The sequence below is a fragment of the Phymastichus coffea genome, unplaced genomic scaffold (assembly GCF_024137745.1).
Source record: "Phymastichus coffea isolate CEN01 unplaced genomic scaffold, Cenicafe_Pcof_1.1 PCOF00015, whole genome shotgun sequence".
Lineage (NCBI taxonomy): Eukaryota > Metazoa > Arthropoda > Insecta > Hymenoptera > Eulophidae > Phymastichus > Phymastichus coffea.
Window position 1 is genome coordinate 3819287 of NW_026706826.1, and position 21355 is coordinate 3840641.

The following is a 21355-nucleotide window of genomic DNA, read 5'->3' on the forward strand; positions in this document are numbered from 1 at the left end:
GAACCTGACATGATGGACAAAATCTGCTGCTGGATTTGGATTCAGCAACTCAAAAACCTTCGGGATACTCAGTCACGGTTACAGGTCAGTTCACTTTTCAAATTTTGTTGCCCAGTGTAATTGATCGGACATCGCGCAGCGATTTTTCTGATACAGATGCAAGCACCGAGGCATCATCGAGGGGCACCATTGAGAGTCTCTATCATTATATTGTTGGATTACTGGACCACTGCTACATACTTGACTATGGATGTCGTTGGATACACCAGGTCGGGATAAAGTAGATCAAGTTTGGATCCAGCAGCGAGGAGTGATAAAAGATCAAGACTGCATATCAGAATTATGCTCCTTTCCTGTGTTAAATTTTTCGTATAAAATTGTATTCAGTTTATTGAGTCGTACGGTCATTAGATCATGGTGATCCAAGCCTCTAGTTTTGAGAACGGTAATTGAGAGCAGGAAATTTTACGTTTAATATTGTTTTAAGGTTTTGGATTAACGAAGACCTTCAAGATTAGCTGATGGTTTTTAGGTTTGATCCAAGTATGGGTTGGGTACACGTGACCTTCTAGGCTTTCATTAGTTTTTCATTAAACGTTACCTAGGAATAACGACGTGGATGTAGTAAAATCTGTCTCCTTTGGGGTGCTACGTGAGTCCCATTGTCTTGTGTTCTGGGTGCTAGATTTACGTAGGTCTCCTTTCTTTCGTATTTGATGACTAGCATTAATCAGTACAGCATTTTTTTTAAATGCTCGAATTGACTATAGGCTGAGCGATGATAAAAAGCAGCAATCGGGGTTTCGTTTTGAATACCCTTAGTAGATAAGCTATGGCACTTATAGAACACTTATTGATTCATAAAGCGCAATTTTTGTGTTGAACTGCCACAGCTTTTGAACGGTGTTTCAGAACCACGACAAATTTTTAACGGTGTTTTCTAACTGCCATAGGGTTTTCAATGAAAACAACGATAGATATTTATATAAATGTATTTATTACATATAAAAAAACTATTACAAACTATAATTAATAATATAAAATGAAATAATTGATTATAAATTAATAATAAAATAAATAATATCGAATACGATCAGTTCAGGTGATAAGAGCTCCAGCCACGCTCCTATCCGTGAGATTCAACCAATACAATTAATCTCTCCGATTTTTCAAGAAAAAGAATAAAAACGTTATCTAACAGTTTTTATATCTTCTTATAGCCAGAAATTTTGGGGAAAAAATTGGTATTCGGCGAGTATTTTTCAGAATACTTTTTCCAAGTACTTTTTTCTTCCTCTTGTTTTTTCCCTCCTCCTTGATCCTTGAGCTTTGTATATCCACTACTACTCTGATTTTGTCCCATTTCATTTATTGATGGATTTTCAGTTCGTATATACGTTAACAAGATAGAATTGTTTCATCAACTTGACGTTATGTAGTGCACAGTGTTGAAGCTTGAATGAACTGTTGTGATGTGAACACACTGTCACTAGTTTGACTTTTTTTGCCGTTCCGTAGCCGAGATCGTCAATGTCGCGAACAGGTAATCTGAATCTCTGCAACCACTCCTTGTATGCGGCTCCAGATACAAATACATACTTTTTTCGCTTTTTCCAAAGTTTCTGTGATAATTTCACCAATTGTATTGTAAGGCGAGTCGCTTGAACTTGAAGAGATGTGAAGATGATATTCGCGCCAAGAGTTCTCTTTTCTGTATTTTTGTAATAATCTATCGCAGGACAATGGCGGTTCGAAGAGCCCTACTAGAGATTCTACGTTGTACTGGAGAGGAATGATGGCTAGCTCCTTTAGGATGAAATCGTCTTTGAGCTGCTTGAATCCCTGCAGATCTGCCACGAAGGACATTTCAAATATGAATGAATGATTGCTCATGCTGTATCTCGTTTTATTCTCGTACCCCCTGCTATCGAGCCGCCTTCTTTTTCTTTCTTTTCAATCAATCCCTACACTATTTCTTCACATCTCCACTCACAAGATTATACTGTACAATGCGATCATGTAAAATCAGACAGTAAGCTGCTGTATTATCTGGAAAATTTTCTCTGCATCTTTAGTGTAGTAAGAATTTTGAAAATTCGCAAACATATATTGGTATTTATTGATGTTGGAATTAAGATTAACGTATGGGTAGTACTGCGAATTGAGAAACAGTTTAACGTTGCTGATATTGCAGTGATCAAATTCGCTAGAATTGGCAGATTTCTCTTCCTTCCGTTTAGTTTGAAAAGACAATACGACGAAGCGTGGTTTTTCCAGCTGATTGGAAGATTCGACGGTCCAAACATGTCTCGATGTGACCAGTAACTTTGGATATTCGTACAATTCCCATGAACGGAAACACATAGTGATTGGTCGGTCTTTGCTTATGTAATTCGGCAGTTTGATCTTTTGTCTATTTGACAGAACGACATAAAAGATCAGTTGCTAAGGCACCTGCTGTAGATTCTACGATAACAGCATTCGTGTTTGTTCTTGATCGTGTGATAATTAGTTCATACTTCATATTGACAACAATTTTACCATAGTCCTCGACAAAACCCAGCAACATACTAAGTGGAAAAGTGAAATCAAAAGAATCAGCGTTATTGAAAAGATTTTTTTGTATCATTATTACCACACCATCCGCCATTTTCGCTAATCAAACTTTGAATTGGATTGAATGAAAACCAATTTTTCATGACACTAGTCAGCCCCACATTCTTTGATTTATCAAGGTCATAGGTAAATCTGAGTGATGAGTAATGTTAGATTGTAGTTTTCAATATCCAAAGCCCAACAGTTGTCCAATTGAATCTTTTTTTTGAAAATCAACTGTGTGACTGCGATAACTCCTCTTGTTAGGTTTGAGAGTAATTTTCATACCCTTCTCAACCAATGCGTTTTGGAAAAAGTCCTAAATCTCCTCGATTTCGTAGCTTCCTTCAGGTAAAATAAATTTCTCGCTTCCAGGGTAAAACTTATTGTTGGGTGATTCAATGTTCGGTATAGAGTTGAACGTTAGCAGTTCTACCAAGCCTGAGACGTATTCCTTGTTCGATGATAGTTCTACTGCGGAAAAGTAGTATGCTTCGAGTATCGATGATGTATTTAAAAGACTTCAAGTCAGTGAGCTCTCCATGATAGTTCTCGACAGAATAATCCGATATCGACATATACAGCTCCTTATATACCTCTCCGTTCGCTAAGTTTAGTCGATAAAAACTGTAATCAAAGATGACCACAGTTATAAGTGTTAACTTCGTAGTTTTGATATCTCTTGTGATCGTATTTGATTTTATTGACGTTCAGATAAAGCAATAAATTCATTGGAGGTTGTAGATCACCAAAACTATCAAAGTAGATAACGTTCTTGCCCGTCTTGCGATAGACGACCCAATGCGTACCAGGTCCACTTTTATCATCTAAATTAATGATGGCTGATTTTTTGTAGTGTGGACCACCAGCAGGCAGATCATTTCTCATGTATACTTTACGAAAAATTGAAATCTTCATCAGTTTAGCATATTTTATCAAGTCGTAGTCGCTTAGTGCTCGACTAGGTAAGCTTATTTCCTCGAACTTTTTTTTTAAACCTCTTCTCGACCATGGTTTCAGATATACACCAAATCCCTTTTTGTAGGGTTTCAAGAATAAACCTTTACCCATAGCGATAATTTCCATTGTCTGATTGTGTCGTTGAGTATCCTCCAATTGTTTTCGAGCTACCTTTGCATAATTAACAGCCTATGCTATACCAGCAGCACCTCCAGCGAGAGAGCCAGTTGCACTTAAACTAGCAAATAGTAGAATGAGAAATGGTAGTGCACCATCAATTTACGCTGAAACTGGTAATATTCGATGCATGATAACACAACCTTTACCACCAGCCATCTTTATTGCTTCTTTCGCATCTTTTAAAGCCGAACGAATAATCGTGTTCGATCTATTACTCGGTATTGCTGCTGCTTTCGAAGCGGCGCTCACAATTGCTTTTAGTGTAATATTCTTTTTCTTCCTTTTTAATCCAGCGCCATTTTTTTTTCTTTCCAACTCCTTTCTTTTTTTTCATAGTAGAGCCTTGCTTCTTCTTGAGACCCATACCAAACGTATTTTTAATCTCTATAACGTTTGCTACAGCGTATGCTGCTGCTTTTTCATCAAAGTTGCTATCCTTTGCCAGCAATTTATCCCAAGCCTTCGTAGCTAAAACTCTGTCTGCTTTGTTTCTCGCTGCAATGTCTTCTCGATTTTGTGAGCATACAATATCGTGTTCCTTGCACGTTGCGTCACGAGCAATAATACTTGGATCTCCACGTGCCAGTCGTTCCTTTAATCTAGTTCCTGGACCATAGTACTGATAACCTCCTGGCAAATGAAGCTCGAATTGAAGTGAGTTAATGAATTTGTTAACAATATCACGTCCTTGACGTCTGCGATATTTGATAATCACTGTTCGACAATCGCTGTGTGACTGAGCTCTGCGGTATATAAGCGCTCATATTTATCCCTAAAGCTCAGTAGTAGTCGAAATATCGAACGATTACATGGATTTCGAGGAGCAGTCGCTGAGACTTCCAGTCGTCAACTTTGACGAAGTGATGCAGCAAGAGAAGCGTGAGAACATGAGATATTCATCTCATCGGATAAAGCTCAACCTAACTCCATCATTGTATTCAACGACATTGACACTGAAAAAAAAGACAAAGTTCGAGCATTCTTCTGTTCGGGAAGACATAAAAATGTAGATTGTTTTTATCTATGTCAATCATACGCGAAAATTCCAAAGCACTTGATCAGAGACAACGTAAATTTATTGGCCATACGAGGGTGGTCCGATAAGTACGTAGCCTCACCGCCCGGTGGCGCCACTCTCGCAAAAGAAATATTCTATCACGTAATACAACCTTCTCGATGGTTACTGTCAAGATTTCGGCCGGATCGGAGTTGTAGTTTATTTTTGAGAGCGTGTGAAAGCAAGTGGCTCCGTTGATTTTTGAAAAATGGAAAAAGAGCAGTATTGGTCGGTGATTCGATTCTTGTTTTTGGAAGGGAAATCGCTCAGCGAAATCAAAAAGCGCTTGGATGCTGTGTACGGTGACTTCTCCTTCGATGGCGACCGTCAAAAATTGGTTTAACGAGTTTCAACGTGGTCGCACGTCGAATTTTGAAGAGCCACGTCCAGGTGCTCCGAAAACGGCTACCACGGAGGATAACGTGACAAAAATTCACGATCTCGTATTGGCAGATCGACGATTGAAGGTGCGCGAGATAGCTAAGATTGTAGGCATTTCAAAAGACCGCGTGGGTCATGTCCTGCGTGAAATTTTTTGGGCATAAGAAAGCTGTCGGCGCAATGGGTGCCGCGTTTGTTCACTCCGGACAACAACCGCAACCGTGAGACAACTTCAGAGCAATGTCTGACGCTGTTTAAGCGCAATCCGAAGGAGTTTCTGTGTCGTTTCGTGACAGTCGATGAAACATGGATCTACTGGTATACACCAGAGACCAAGGAACAGTCGAAACAGTGGACTTTACCCGGCGAAAGTGCTCCGAAGAAGGCGAAGACTGCCTGATCGGCCCGAAAGGTGATGGCCACCGTTTTCTGGGATTCACAAGGTGTGATCTATATCGACTACCTGGAGAGAGGCAAAACGGTCACAGGGCTGTTCTATGCCGAATTATTGGGCCGATTCGACGTCGAATTGCAGAAAAAACGGCCCCATTTGGCGAAGAAAAAAGTGCTCTTCCACCATGACAACGCACCGGCTCACACCACCGGCGTCGCCCTGGCCAAATTGGTCGAATTAGGCTACGAACTGTTGCCCCATCCACCGTATTCTCCAGATTTAGCCCCGTGCGACTTCTTTTTGTTTCCAAACTTGAAAAAGTCACTCGCCGGGCAGAAATTTGAGGAGGTAATCGCTGCCACGGAAGCCTACTTTTCAGACCTCGAGAAAACGTATTTTTCAGACGGGTTAAAGAAGTTGGAGCATCGCTGGGCCAAGTGTATCGAACTAAAAGGAGACTATGTTGAAAAATAAAACGCCACTTTTCCAGAATTTTCGTTTTTCTTTTGTAGGTTAACTACTTATCGGACCACCCTCGTATATATATATATATATATATATATATATATATATATATATATAAGGAGAGAGAGAGACAGACAGACAGACAGAAGATTTGACGTTGCTTGTGACAGTCCCGCTCACCTGTAGTAGTCAAATTTCAGTGTCATCTTCTTAAAGTAAGATAATTTTAGTCTGCTACTAGAGCCGGTAGTATGTATGCGTGTGATAGCTACTTTTTTATAATTAAAAATTATAAAAAAAATAAGTTTGCCATTATCGTTCGTCAAACATTCTTGTTAGGCTGATTGTTTTCCTTTTTTCTTTGTTTCAGATTTTGATGTTTTGTTGTTTTTTTTTATAGTTGCTGTCGCTGTATTTGTAACGGCAAGAAAAATTTTATTATTATTTATTTAACTAAAACTATCACCTTTATCCTGATTCTGAATAAAAGAGAGCTTGTGACATAAAGAATCAAGAGATAAAAGTAGCAGTTTTAGTATAATAAACAAACTATTTTTTAAATTATGTTTTTTTAATAATTAAAATTTATTTATTTTTCATTGTTGCTACTGCTGCTACTGCTCCTGTTGGGGGTACTTGCTGGTTTGCTGTTCTCACTGGTCTTGAGTGTTCTGTTGCTGTGCTGTGTTGTGTTGATTTGTGTTGTGATACTACTACTAATGCTGGTATTATGCTGGTTCTCACTCCTGCTGATGTTACTGATGTGCTGTGCTGTGTTACTTCTGGTGCTCGCTTCTAAGTAATGGGAGATAAAGTAAGTGTATATACATATATAATTTATACATCTCTTTTTTCTGTTTTAGGTGATTAGAGCCATCTTGGAGGAGATGACGTATCATCCTCCTCCTATAATCGACCTCTAGGCTTAATTTTCGATCCACAGTATGAGAATCAAAAAATTGAGTCTTCTATGCTACAATGTATAGGAGGCTCAATTGTCGATTCACATACTGTGGATCTTCGACAATACGAGGTGTATTGCCGAGATAAAATTGATATGCCGCTACCACCTTTTGCAGTTTCTTCTCTTCCTAAATTAATAAATTTAGGGAGAGTGAAGTAAAAGTTACTTCAAGAACAGCAGTTGGTAGAGAAAGTGAGTATTTTCTTTTTATTCGTTTAATATACATATTTTTTGTCAATTTATTTAATTATTAATTTATTAATTCATTGGTATTTTTTTGGCAGGAGAAAAATATATGCTACAATTTCCTCTGCACGTTGCGTTTAAGCAGCATGTTGAAGAAGTTGGAGTGGTCCGAGGAGGAGGACATCGCGCACTACAACAAAATTTCTGTAGTGCGCAGGGCTGAGCTGCTCGCCATGTGTAGCAGAGAGAGGCTCCTGAAAAAGAGAAATCGGTGGGACACGTACGTAAGCACAGTCCCACCGATTCAAGCTCCTCTCTCTAGAAGCACATTAAGAGATTTCTCCCTGCTGCAACGGTCATTGACAAAGCATCGCAGTAGAACCAGTCGAAGACGAGGAGGATGAGTCGGATGAACAACTCAAAAAGAGGTTTCTTCTCTCATCTCAGTCCTGCCAAGGATGAGGGAGAAAACCTCTCTCGTTTTTATACTACTGCTGCTGCTGACCTGCGGAGGAAGATGGCGCCGAAATCATCACCACGAAGGTCTCTCTCCGATATTCATAACCGTTAAACGGTGAGTGCCGAACCATCGTGTGATGGTATTTTTTTTATTGTTATTTTAATTTATTTTGTATTAGTCTTTTTTTGTGTTCTTTTTAATTTATATTTAGTTTTAGTATTTCGTTTTAATTTTTTAAAGATTTTGTATTATTTTGTTAAGGTTTTAGTTGTTTAAATAAATTTTATTCCCCCCGACCGTTAAACAGCTGTGACGGTTCTGCACCATAAAAATTGCGCTTTATGACGCAATAAGTGTTCCAGAACCGCCATAGCTCATCTACTTACCGTGTACTTCATGTAACCCCAATAAAAGTTATATAAAGGCGTCAAGTTGGGTGATCTAGCTGGCCATTCAATTGTGCAATTGTGGTCCGTCTGATCTGCGACGTAGGCATCACGGCAATGCGTGCAGGTATAGCAGAACTCGTTCAGCCTTCCATAATTGTCGTAGATTGGATGAACAAGAGGTGGATTCGGATAGGCTAACCTTCGATGCGTTCCAGTGCGGCAATTGAAGCATCGGAACGCCAAGATGTCGACTTTTGGGGTCTACAATACCAAGGGCCAAGTCTTTGAGGAAGGAACCTCGCACCACCGTTTACCTTGCTTCATCGAGCTAACACGGACGTCTAGTCCTCTGCCAAAGATGATGAATCGGATCTTACTGGCGTCGAGGGTAACCTTCTTAGCATTACCTCCGGCCTCTCGCGAGACGTAGGGCACCGCAGTAGGCACCCTTCTGCCTCCCAACTCCTTAGTTTCAGCAGATCTTGTTTCTCCCGTCTGAGCGACCCGCGATTTTACCTCAGATACCGGCAGTGTAGAGGAGCCTATCGTTTCCACGACAGCAGCTACTGCTGCCCTAAGTGCCAGAGGTGTCTGCGCCGGAACTGGTCTCTCAAAGTTGCACCCAGACAAGTTAAAGGTCATGGAGCATTTCCTCTTGCCCGCGCTCTGACGAGCCTCGGCCTCCTTCTTCCTCTCATCTTCCAGGTAGCCCGTCGGCGGGTAAAGCGCTATCTCGCCGCAGTGAACAAATTGATAGGTCGGTTCTAACTGTTGGAGTGCCATCGGCTTGTAGGGCAGTAGCTCGTAGTTATAGGGTTGAGGAGCTATTCGAAAAGGCTCCGGAGCCTCTCCCGCCTCACTGTCTGAGTCGCTTGAGCCGTTATTAATCTCAAGTACTCCGTTCGTTGCCGAATCGAGCAAATAACTCAGACCGCCGCACCCTATTGTCACCCGCTTGACCCGACTTTTAAAGTGGAGTGAGAAATGGTGGCGGAAAAGATTGTCCTTCCACCAAGCCTTTTACGACCCCCCGAGACCGTTGCTAGAGGTATCGGCAGGGTAAGGGAGGGGGCCGCGGTATTACCAGAGGCCGCCTGTTCAGCGTCCGAAGTTGAAGCGACATGCCTCTGTACCAGATCTACCTCCATCACCTCAAATGTTTCCGACGCAGACGACGAAGCCGATGCAGTAGATATGGGCTCAACAACCGAGACTATTTCAGCCTTGGGCACACACTCCTCTCATTCTGTTATCCTCCGGCAGATCCGTTGACATCTTAAAAGAAAACTGACCGTCAGTAAAGAAAGTGATTTTACTTATGATCGAGTAGCTTTCCACGGCGGAATATAATGCTTAATTTCGGAAATGTGAATTCGAGTCGTACGATGCTTGCTATCGGAAGCTAACTCATTAATCTCGGGTGGTGATACCAATATTACCTCAAGCGGTCCGTCATACTTTAGATAAAATTATAAAATTTTCAGATGAAATTATATTATTTGTGCAGTAGAAAAGACATTTACAATCCAATTTTAGGTTATGTATTGATTTTTCAGAAAAAATATAGAGCTTTATTCAATTAGGAAACTATAAAATATATTTGAGGATAGACTTTGATTGATTTAAGTCGATTTCAGTTGGTTATTCTACTCGATTTAAAAGAAAAACGATTTTCCCAAAATAGTGCGTTATCACTAGCGGCTATTTTCTAGATAAGTAATATTTTGGATTTGTAGCACCTTTCTATTAAAGTACAAAGTATAATAAGTATTTTAAAAAATTATCTAATTTCAGTGAAAATTGGCCTGCGGAAGGAATTTTGACACAAAAACGGGTGAACATTCCTACTGTTCGTCGTTGTTCCTGGGTAACGCGAAATATAAAAGTAATTACCTTGAAGGTCACGCGTACCCAGCCTACACTTGGATCAAACCTAAAAACCATCAGCTAATCTTGAAGGTCTTCATTGACCTAATAACCTAAGTATAATTTTAAACGTAAAATTTCCCGCTCTCTCGACTATCGTTTTCAAAATTAGAGGCCCCATGACCCCATGACCCTATGATTTAACGATTCTGTGACCCAATGACACAATAACCTGAGTACAATTTTAAATTAAAATTTTTCATTCTCTCGATTGCCGTTTTCAAAAATTGAGGCTTCAGTCCTCATGCCCCAATGACCGTAAGATCTATAACCTAAATACTTTGGGCTCTTTCAGTTGACGTTGTCCAAAATAGAGGTTTGTATTTAAAAAAACAAAGTTGACTTTAATATATCATTGAAGGACACGCTCAAGGTCAAACTCAAGGTCACCAATCGATTCCTTCTGAAAAGTTACCCATAGAACGACCTTGACTTTTTCAAAATAATCGTTCACTAGGCAAATTTTTGGGGTTCTTCGTTACTTTTTGAACACCTTGTATAATATACCAATGTAATTGAATGTTTTTTTCTGTCGATAACTAAATAAATACTGTCTCTCATTTTTAAACAAACATGCGCATGATTCTGAAAAGAAAATTCAAAGTCTTTAAAGAAGAATAGTTCACACAAATACCTGAATAGTGATATACAATTTTAAGTATTTTCTTAGATTATACTTGAATTATTAATTAAAGTATTATAAATAAACAAATTAATTAAACGTAATATTTTCAGCTTCGAAGAGCATGGTCAACACGAGATGGGCCGTACTTAGCTGTAAGTAGACGATTTTTGTTAAATCTTGGATTATCCACAGTAGAACTATAGTATAGTGTCGAAAAGCAATAGGAAATTGCGATTTTATGGATCTACTTGATAAATAATTCTAATAATTTAATTCATTTCTACGTGTCATCAGCTTGTGTTTTCTGATCTCTTTAGCATACTATATCAATAATAATACAAATTAAAAATATAAAGTATTTTTATGTAATTTTTAACGTAGCTGCTTGCAAATTGGTTGCTCTCGGGTAGCTCAAATTGATGTCGATTACATCTCCATGGGTATATTTTTTATATTTGCACAATATCAACGTGAAAAAATAAAATGTATAATAAACAACGTTTAGTAATCGTATTATGTTTCAAGTAACTGATAGGTTCATATTGATGTGGTGAGCAGTATTTGCATACTTATAATTTGTAACGGGGTGTGAATTCCGTTTTAATTTCTTTGTCTTGCCCGATGCGCAATCGTATCGGAATGCGCGCGGCGAGATCGAAATAATCAAGTTTTGCTGGCTAACCGAGGAGCAGGAGGGGCAGGTGTCAGTCAACCAACTTACTAATAGCAAATACAACAGTAAATTAACGTTTCAACCATACATGGATTAGTTTATTCATCATGTAATTTACAACGCACTTGGCCCGTGCATTTACGCTCATACGATACGCGCGACAATATTGCGTATCGTCATTTCGTTTACAATCATTCGGTCGAGTTATTCGCTTGCATGCTCACCGCTACCGATTTTCTTATATTCGTAGATGTGAGGGAAGAGCTAAGATGTTACGCGCGGTCGCTTATCGAAAACAATAACGCGAAGCTGGCCAGCTTACCTTATGCGACTAGTCGCGCTGTCAAAGGGAGCAGTTCAATATCGTAGTTTAGCGCGTGGCTCAGGTTGCCATTTTTCCACTTAGACACGAGGCTCTCTCTGTCGTCGTGCTGCTTCCGTCGGACGAATTCAGCAATCTCGTGGCTGGCCTCCGATGGCGTCTAAGCTAGCCACTCGAACTCGCAGCAACAACAAAGGACGATCGACCGTTTCACGTTCACTCTTCTTGTGGCGTTCACACGCACGCACGTCGTTGCCGGTGCTAAAGGCACTCCTAGGTTTGGGCACGCTATTCACGACTTTCGGGTAGCTGCACAACTATAGCGTTAGTGCTCCTGGACTCCTGCACGTTGTTACCGGTGTCAAAGGTGCTCTCCCACTGGTCCTTTTCTCTTCGCGCGCGTTCCTTCCCATTTCGGACCGAGTTCCCGTTTTCGACTGAAGAGTATTCTGTCTTGTACTCATTGCAAGTATTCTATCAGCAATTATACCGTTATCGTGGCAAGTCACTCAAACTCTTGATGGTCTGAAAGAAGAAAAAAAAAGAATCTGATATGATAAGAGGTCAACGGACCTCGTCTTCGAAATCAACGATCCTAAAAACCTATATGTATTTTTCTAGATTTTTTTGGAGGATTTCTTCCAAAAACACTACATAAAAACAGTGAAGTCTTCTATTTTTATTATGAGGTGCTTAGGGTGAATAGGGAGAGAGGGATGAGTGGGATCCATTTCAGGTGGAATCGACTTCTTATTGTTAGCAGATACTGTAAGATTTAAAAAAAATTTTTTTGGTCAAATCCTAATTGGGCCAAAACCCCGCCCTAGGGACCCTCCCCTTTTATATTTTATGTTATATCAATACTATTTGAAAAATTTTCAAACTCGAGTAAAATATGATTATAATTTATTAAACAATAAATATTATTATAATATTATATCTACTTCTCTAGTATTTTCTTTGTTACCGACACAAATTATTTATAATCATATTTTAAAATTTTTTTATTGTTTATTACTAAAATATCGTCTTCATTTTAGACTACATTATATGATAAAATTTTATGTTCAAAGAATCTTTTCCTAAGTCATATTTCAATGTAGCCGTCTGTAAATAAAAACATTTCTAATGCTTTATTCTAATGCTGTGTTCTATTTTTGATTCATTTAATATAATTATTTTTTACTCCGTTTTATTTGTCTTTGAAGCACTAACTTATTCAAGCAAAACTTTTTAATTTTATCGTTCTGCTCTCTCATATAATCTATAGAATTATTCTTAAAGATTTATGAGTTTTGATAACGTTTTTTCTTTTCCCTTTGTATGTAATTTTCCTCATTAATTTCCTAAAATTTCACCTAACGAACGTATACGTTTATCGCTATTTTCGAAACGCGAAGATGAGCAAGATAGTAGTAAGGGAATGAGAGAGTCACAAATGAGTATGAATGCTTGCCGGCGACTAAGAGAAGTAAGGAAGGAGTCGGTACTTACCTACAGTATGTGTAAATTAGGAGTGAGAACACAAAATAGTATCGATTCACACATTACTATCATGATCGTGCAACCAGTATCGTAGGGAAATGGTGGTTTTACTGTGCATGTGTATTTTCCAAGAAATTAGAAGGTGAGAAAAAAAGAGGAAATTTGCAAAACAAGAAGCAATTCAACAAAAAGTTTTCCGTTAGCAATCTGCATGGTAACCTGCAGTTTTTAACATCAACAGCGAGTTAATTCGAGTGCAGCTGGATATCTTATTTCATCAATCAACCAAGCAACAGACAGTAGTAGTGGTCATTGTCCGATGTGCGCTTAAAAGAGCGAGCATAGCTACGCATCGTGGTTTGTTTCTGTTCTTTCTCTCACTTGTAGTGCATCACCGTTAGTTAGGACAGGGCTTACTCTATCATTACTCGAATATGTAAGCGACGTCGTAGTAAGACGTCTACAAATATATAGTATTAGCGCGATACCTTTACTAAACAAAATGTCGAATACAATAATGAGTTTGGGTAAGGTCACAAATCTAAAGATGAATCGGATCAACATGGTCTACAAACTGAATTATAAACATTGCGATAGGATATATATTGGAAAATAAATATGCATATACGAAATTTAATCATGAGCGTGATTAGATCGACGTTAGCATGTTGAATTTCAAATCTAACTAGTACGTATGGAAAGGTAATGGGTATCGACGACACTCGAGGGTGGTGTTATATAGCGCGAGCGATGTCGTGCATGATCACACGTATAGATCAGTAAGAATGGGGCATCTGTAATTGCCAAGTGGTTATAAAACTCTTTTCTAATCAAGTACTGAAATGGCATGCAAGGTCATTAGTACGATAGTGTTTTGTCATCTCGAGCAATTCGTGAGTTGCGTAGCAGAGTCACTCGTATAAGACCTAATCATCATAGTAAAACTATTCGACTACATTCATTTGTTCTGATTACAGCACTTAAGAGCTGTTATTTTGTAAGTTGTTTTGTTGATTTGTGCTGATGCGTCATAGTTGTTTTTCATACTATTTTTTTATTCTGTTTCTTTTACAGTAAAGTTTCTGTAGAGGCTAAAGAATTTATTAATGAAACATCAAAAGTTGTTTTCTGTCCGTATTACCACTATCGATCAAGTACAGATTCAACTAAGATAATACTATGGCAGGCAAGAATAACATTCCAAGAAATTTTAATTAATTATTCCAAGAAATCCTAACAAATTGTAATAATTTGTTAGGATTTCGTCGTGGATATGTTTGCTTACAATCTTTTCGATAGCCTTTAAACAAAATGATGCCGAAAAATTTGTAGTCTTTTCAGACTACAATTGGTAGGTTTTATATTCTTTTTTCTACCTGAATGGATTGTTATCTTTACAAGCTTCGAGTAAAACTCTTACGAACTTGTCTGTCGTTATCTCTAAGGTTTTAACATCGTTGACCTATTTGTCAAATTCCTAAGATATATTTTCAGGCTATTTAAGTACTTTCCTGTAGTCTGTCTGCTAGAGATTCTTGTTATAGCTTGTTTATTGAGTCAATTAAGTCTGGATTTTATACCTAATGGTAGCATGATCTGACTGAAAGTATTCGTCTGATACATTTCATTTCTTGACCTCATTGCTTACGCTAATGGAATGGAGGATAATATCAATCACTTAATTGTCCTCATTTCAAAAAGTTGGGGTAGTTCCAATGTTTAGGATGTTTAAGTTCGTAATAGTTAGATATCTTAGCAAATCTACACCTGTTTCGCTGATATCTGATTCCCCATAACCTTTGAGTTAGCACCACAGTCTACCAATAGTGACAGACGTTTTCCGTTGCACTAGTTCACCAGTTCATGGAATTTTTTCGTCAGATTATCTGTGCTATTATAGAGAAAGTATGCCAATGCGATGATCAACCCACCTACCTCCCCTACTTCAACAGCAATTACCGTTAAGTCTTCTGCATTATAACTCAGGAGTGAAGTGACTGTAATTTATTTAGTAAGAATGCACATTCGAACTAATGGCATTTGAATATCTGCAGTATTTGGGTATAGTAAATAACAATAAGTGAATAATAATAAATAGCGATAAAGTAGTAAATAACGATTGCTTTCTTTAGTTGGTTCCGTAACTGTGTGACGAGAGTAGGCAGTTGCCTGTTTCTCGTCGGTCACTCTGCCTCCCCCTTTGCCCTCGGCAAGGCTCAGTGGTCAGTATTGGGCGCACTTTCTCTATGCGTCTAATACTGTACCTCTTTTTCAGCCGCCATAAATTATCAGGGCTCAGATTATCAAGATAGAAAGAGCGCTCACGTGAGCGCACACTAAGCGGTTATTAGGCAGGCGGGCGACGCGCGACCAATTAGCGCTTCGTCACACGCTGCCTAAAAATGGGCTAAGCAGGGATAGTTTGCAAGAGAGCGGTCACTGCCCGCGCAGGAGTATTGCGTGGCGACACTACGTCAGCCATCAATCGAGGTCAGTCGAGAACGGAATTAGCTCGCTCCGCCATCATCTGCCATTGTTCCTTGCGAAGAAAAGGTTGGATGCCTTCCATCCTAAGCGGCCCCACGCCCCGGCCTTTAGTCATAGCGCGCACCACCTGCAGCAGCAACAATGACGAGAAGCCGGACAGTCGGCCTGCCCTACAGTTGCCACTTTCGCCTCCCAGGGATCATCGAGGAGAAAACAAAGGTCAGGTTATCTCTGTTTTCCGGTTATTTTCTCTCTCGCAGTGATGTGCAGCCGCACGAATTATTAGGTAGCCAAGAAATCACTTGCCGGCTACCTTTGTTTAATTACTTTTCATCCATAATTTTTATTGCGTGTTTTGTTTAGTTGTAAGTGCGCGGTAGTAGTAGTAGTAAGTACAGCATATCATAGACATACGATAAAGATGTTTAGATTTTTGATTAGTTTCATATTGTAGTGTGATTAAGGTGTTTATATTTGATTAGTTTAAGCGCGCGTTTGTTTGAATTATAAGATAATAAAAGGTTTGCCATTTGGTGTTAAATAAAACTGGTTTATTTTCCCGCCTTCTCTTCTGGTTGCATCTAGAACGAAAGCGCCTCTCTTACCTTTCCCTTTAAAAATAGGTAGCAGCGCGTTAAAACTGTTACAACTGCATTATTATATATAATCTAATTTACATTCGATATATTTATACATTTGTATCTAACGACCGTAGTAATATAAAAAAGTAAGAGAGAGAAAGAGCGTAATATTCCCTGGCCTGTAGGCAAATATTAGTAGTGTGAGTCGCGAGTATGTACTTGTGTGTATAAGAGAGTGGGAAGTATCCGTACAAAGCAAGACTTGTGGTGGACTGTCGTTAAACGGATGGAGAAAGAGTTGGGGCTCTTCCGCGCCTCTGTCTGAGTAGCAATTAAAGGTCTGAATCAGTCGCGTTCATGCGTGTTGCATTGACGATATTTTGCTACATGTCTTTTTCGCTTTTCGTCTTCTGGCTTTGCTTTGTCGATTGATTCATCTCTGTCGTACGTAGTAAGTGTCTACAACATTGAGTGGATATGACTTGATATGTAAACTTGTGTGAGTGAGATAATTAGACACGCTTGCCATCGAGTCTTAAGAGAGGATCGCCTCGAGTAGCGAATGTGCAAGACATAGCGCAGGTGACTACTCGCGCGTGCCAAGACAAGGTCAAAAATACAGTTGAAAAGAATTTAATAAAAAAATTACTATTGGCTTCTAGGCCTACAATCCAAATTGTCAATCAGCAACAAATTATTAATATACAAGTGCCTAATCCAAGCAGTATGGGCATATGGCATTCAATTATGCTGTGGTGCCAATACTAGCGTGCGAATAGTCGAGGCGACCTCTCATGATTCTGCCCCCACCGGAACCAAAGATGATCCTGAGCCATCATCCCAGTTCCTGTTAAGAACGACGCAAGTCTATATGCCATCTACACCCGCATCACTGGAATAACTTCCCCTGATAAGCTCTCTGACAGTAATTTTTAGTTTTCTTGGATGTCACTTACTGCTTTATCGTTTGCGTTAAAAATGTAGAGTTACGTCCCGAAAACTCCTCTCGGTGCTCATCCAAGTTTCCTTCAAAGCGCAGTCGTAATCGCTCGTCTGTGAGGTCTCTTATCTGACACTCTTATCCCGTATGGGTATGTTGCCTACGGCAAAGTTCGCTAGGTAGAGCAACGAATTATGTTTCGGCTGTTTTCGCGTCAGGAACTGTCCGAGTATGCGGTCTTAGATGACCTTTAACTCCCCCTCTGCACTTTGACTATGAACCCAAAGGTATTTGAGTAGCTCTTCTCTAAACGTCGACAAGGTGCACTCCTTGAGCTTGCGCATCTCTAAGATATTTGACACCCGATACATGTACATATATAATGTCGTACGTAGTCAACGTGAACGAGTAAGTAGCAAATAAAATCTGAGAGAACCAAAAATCAACCACAAAATATATGCGACGCGAAAATTACCACGACAATAAAAGAAAACAATATCCTTCTTTGCTATTTCCAACGTGAGCGCAAAATGAACAAAATATTAGCTGTACGGCTGAGTTCCGATAAATTATCAATAGCTCTGACTTAACTTGGAATTTATAACCGTGACCTGGGGATCCTTGTCCTGTTATTACTGAGGATCATGTATTACCAAAGTAAGTGCTAACAAAGTTTACTACACGGCCGAAGAATTCATCGAACTTGAACTGTCAAAGACTACAATAACTGATCTGCCAATGCAATCGATGTCACCCTTATAAGTTCTATCACGGACAGTTTAGCAGTGCAATAGTAAGGCAAGCGACAGTGCTAATGATTTCGCGTTGGCGCGTGCTATAGATATGGGGTGGGGGAGGAGCCATCAGAAGTTTTAGTGCCCAGATTAAGACCAATGGTTACTAGATCGAGATACTTGCTTCAGGTATTATCAGGAGATGCATTATTTAAATAAATGCTCGTGGAGTTTGAGCACTAAAATATACCAGATTTGTAATGCCAAATATTGCAACTTTAAAATCTATTGCAATTGTGAAGCATTAGGATAAGTAGCGGAAAAGGGCAACGTGAGGACTGGCAGCCCAACGGCAACCACTTAGATCCATAAATCCATATGGAGCAAGCAGATGACACCAGGTATGATTTATGATACGTTTGTTAAAGTAAGACTAATATTACTGACCAATAAGAAGTACAAGGACGAGTTTTGAGTTAGACTTGTGACTTACCAACGTTTTATATTTCTTTGTTACAGTTTCTGCAAAGTTATTTGTATTATCACTTGGTAAACTTTCCACATTCTCATCATCTGTAGTATATTCCGCGTATCATAACTTCTGTTTCTTTAGATCTTGATACATTATTACCAGAAGAGGCTTTTAGTGAAATATCATCAGCTACAAATTACATACTTTCATACCAACGCCAATTGGAATTCCCGTTTAAAGAAGCATTTCCTGACCTATTTTAGGAAATTATTTTAGTTCCATTTACATTGTGGATAGCGTATTGTTTTATTTTTAACATATCTATTCTGTAACAGATAAAAAATTATCAATACTTGTTTATATATATTAGCTATTACAATTATGTTCTATTTTTGCGAAAAATAGCGGTAAAGATATTTTGTTACACAATGCTGAATATTACGTATGCTTGTTACCTTGTGAAAGTGTTTTTCTATGACAGATTTTAAATCATTAATATCCGCTGATAGGTGCATACTTCTCAATATGTTATATTCTTTGCGCTAATACATGTAAAATTGAGTGTTACTTTCGTTTAGTGCAGTGACTTTAGGTAGATATTGTTCTGCCATTATCAATCGTTAATCAATTTTTAATTTATTTTGTTATCACTTTAAGAATGTAACTGTCTTTAGTTATTGCCTTTTATAGATTTTTTAACAGGCGAATATTTTCTATGTAGTATACAAAAATTTGAAGAGGTTTATGTTTTAATGCGTTGACTTCTTTGTTCACCGTAATCACCTTTACATTTTATTATCAGGAAGAACTTGTTGGTAGATTGGCTTAACCAGTAATTTGACAACTGTGTTTGTGATGTGTGAACTGTGTCATTGTCTTTTGCTGTTCACAGTTTTTGACACTTCGATGTTTTTTAAAAAGGGTAAGACTTGTACTTTTCGATAGTATGAGGCGCTTATAGAAAAAAACATTTCCTTCTGATGTAATAAAAGCTTAAATATAGACAAAAAACGTGTTTCTTCACTTATAGGTTAGGATATCTCGAAAGTGTGACATAATAGAGCTATTTACGGACGGATTCGTGTTCAGTGCATCGAAATTTTTATGGATACAGTATCGGTATTCTTGGACAAATTTCGTGTTGACCCATAATATTTATAAATATTGATGTTATCAGAAAATGTAGTTTACTGTCCTTTAATTTTTTTATTAACAAAAAGAATTAGTTAAGTATTAAAATATTTTTTAAAGAATAAATGTAAAAAATCACTCATAGCTTTTTTTTAAGTACTATTCAAATCACTCCTGTAAAATTTTCTTTGATTTCAATTCAGCTATTTTGTACACATTTTCTTTTAAAAGAAGGTTAATAATCGGCTCTCTATATCTCTGGAACTTAGAAAATATTGTGAGAGGATACAGCTGTTACGTCCTGATACGTAAATTTTATTTGTTTTGAGATCAGCGGCAATGAAGCAAGCTCAAAGTAGCAAAATAAGCACTAAAATGTATTACACCTTTACGAAACACAAAATTGCCAAACTTACAGAACTCAGTAGAATTCCAACCCAGAATTTGTAACACTGACTTGTTGATTACTCGACATATCAAATGTAGGCTAATTAGTCAATATCCAATATATAAAAGAGCGTGCCGATTACTTTCGGCAGTTGATTCGCGACGCGCGACAATTCCATTGTATTAGTTCAATTACCACTCACAGAGTGAATTTTAATTATCAAACATAAGTGAAATCTATTTATTAAATAAAGTGAAATTTTCACTAGTGTTCTTAAATATCGTGTTTTGAATGAATTGCTACCATTTCCATTAGAATTAATAGAAAGACATCCAACAATGAGGATAAGAATCGGAAATAAGATTTCTCTAATAGGTAAATCCCGCCATTATCTGTATATCTCGACCATACCATCTTAAATTGAGATGTATTGATTTCAATCAATACATGTCACGACTACGGAGTCGCGACATAACACAGCTACGCCTTGGGCTGAGCTCTGCTAAATTTTATCGGGTTCAATCGCGGTAAAGAAAGCCGGCGCTAACTTTTACGGGCTGATGTTCGCTCTGGTTAGATAAGGATTCAAATGAATGAACTCGTTGATTTAAATATAATACACTTGGCGATCTCATTTATTAACGCCTGTACAAATGTACGCTACAAAGTTACTTCGCCGCAGCTCAACCTTTTCCACGACCAGAGTTCGTGGGATCACACGAGCGAGATCGCTCAGCGTACGTGATAAAGTACGCTTAATTTCCGGAGATCCGTAACCGAGCGAGAGCTGGTGCGAGAGAGACAATATTTAGTATGGACCCACCAGGCATCGACGGTCCGTCGGTGGAGAGACGACGCCAGCGAAAACGTAGTCCAACGAGAAACGACGCCCTGGCGATGATCGGTGCTGCTGCAGGAAGGGCCGCTGCACGGCCTTTGCCTCGTGGATGGCGAATGGTCGCTGCTCGAATTGGCTTGGCTGCAGACAAATTTCTCTTCCTGGCAATCGTGACAGTGGCACTTGTGGCATCAGTTGACTGGCAGGAATCTTAGTCCGATCCTGTCTCTCCAGGCGGCCCTAATTGCTCGAGAGCTCACGCATAACTGCCCTTTTTAACACCTAATTTCTTAGCCACGCGCCGCCGCGCGTCCACTTTTTCCACCGCCAAAAATCGTCCGATATCGCTCTCTCTCTCGCTCTTCTCGCTCTTACTCGCACTCACGGCGACACTTTGCCGACCGTCGCGCTCCTCTCTCCCGATCCTGCAACGACATAAAATTGTATACATTTTATATCATTTTTATTACATCAATCATCTTCGAAAGATTATAGCCAGGTTTCAATGTTGATTTAGGCCATTTTCATAAACTAACTATGAGGCCGTGCTTGGCATAAAAAAAGAAGTCTTTTACCAAAATTTTAGTTCATCAGATGAACCTGGGGCAAGATGGGACGCCAAAAACCGTTTTTCATAACTTTCTTCATTCTTTTGCCTATAGCTTAGCCGCATCTCATTATATTTAACGAATTTTTTTAGTTTTATTTCTGATAAAATTTCC

At 38.9% G+C, this 21355-nt stretch overlaps 1 protein-coding gene and 1 long non-coding RNA gene across 4 annotated transcripts in view; both read left to right on the top strand.

Annotated features, from left to right (window-relative positions):
• The window catches only part of LOC131675040 (PCI domain-containing protein 2), a 455195-nt gene that overhangs the window by 238278 nt on the left and 195562 nt on the right, over positions 1-21355 (top strand). For 2 of the 3 annotated variants that reach the window (XM_058953865.1, XM_058953864.1), the window contains exon 2: positions 10693-10734. In XM_058953865.1, the coding sequence (XP_058809848.1) occupies positions 10693-10734 (42 nt within the window). Of the gene's footprint in view, positions 1-7723; positions 7757-10692; positions 10735-21355 lie in introns of those variants that run through there. The other variant, XM_058953867.1, reaches the window with a different exon arrangement.
• LOC131675041 (uncharacterized) lies at positions 6724-7354 on the top strand. Its single transcript, XR_009302982.1, has 3 exons — positions 6724-6831; positions 6896-7188; positions 7281-7354. It is a non-coding gene; the product is annotated as an uncharacterized LOC131675041 (long non-coding RNA).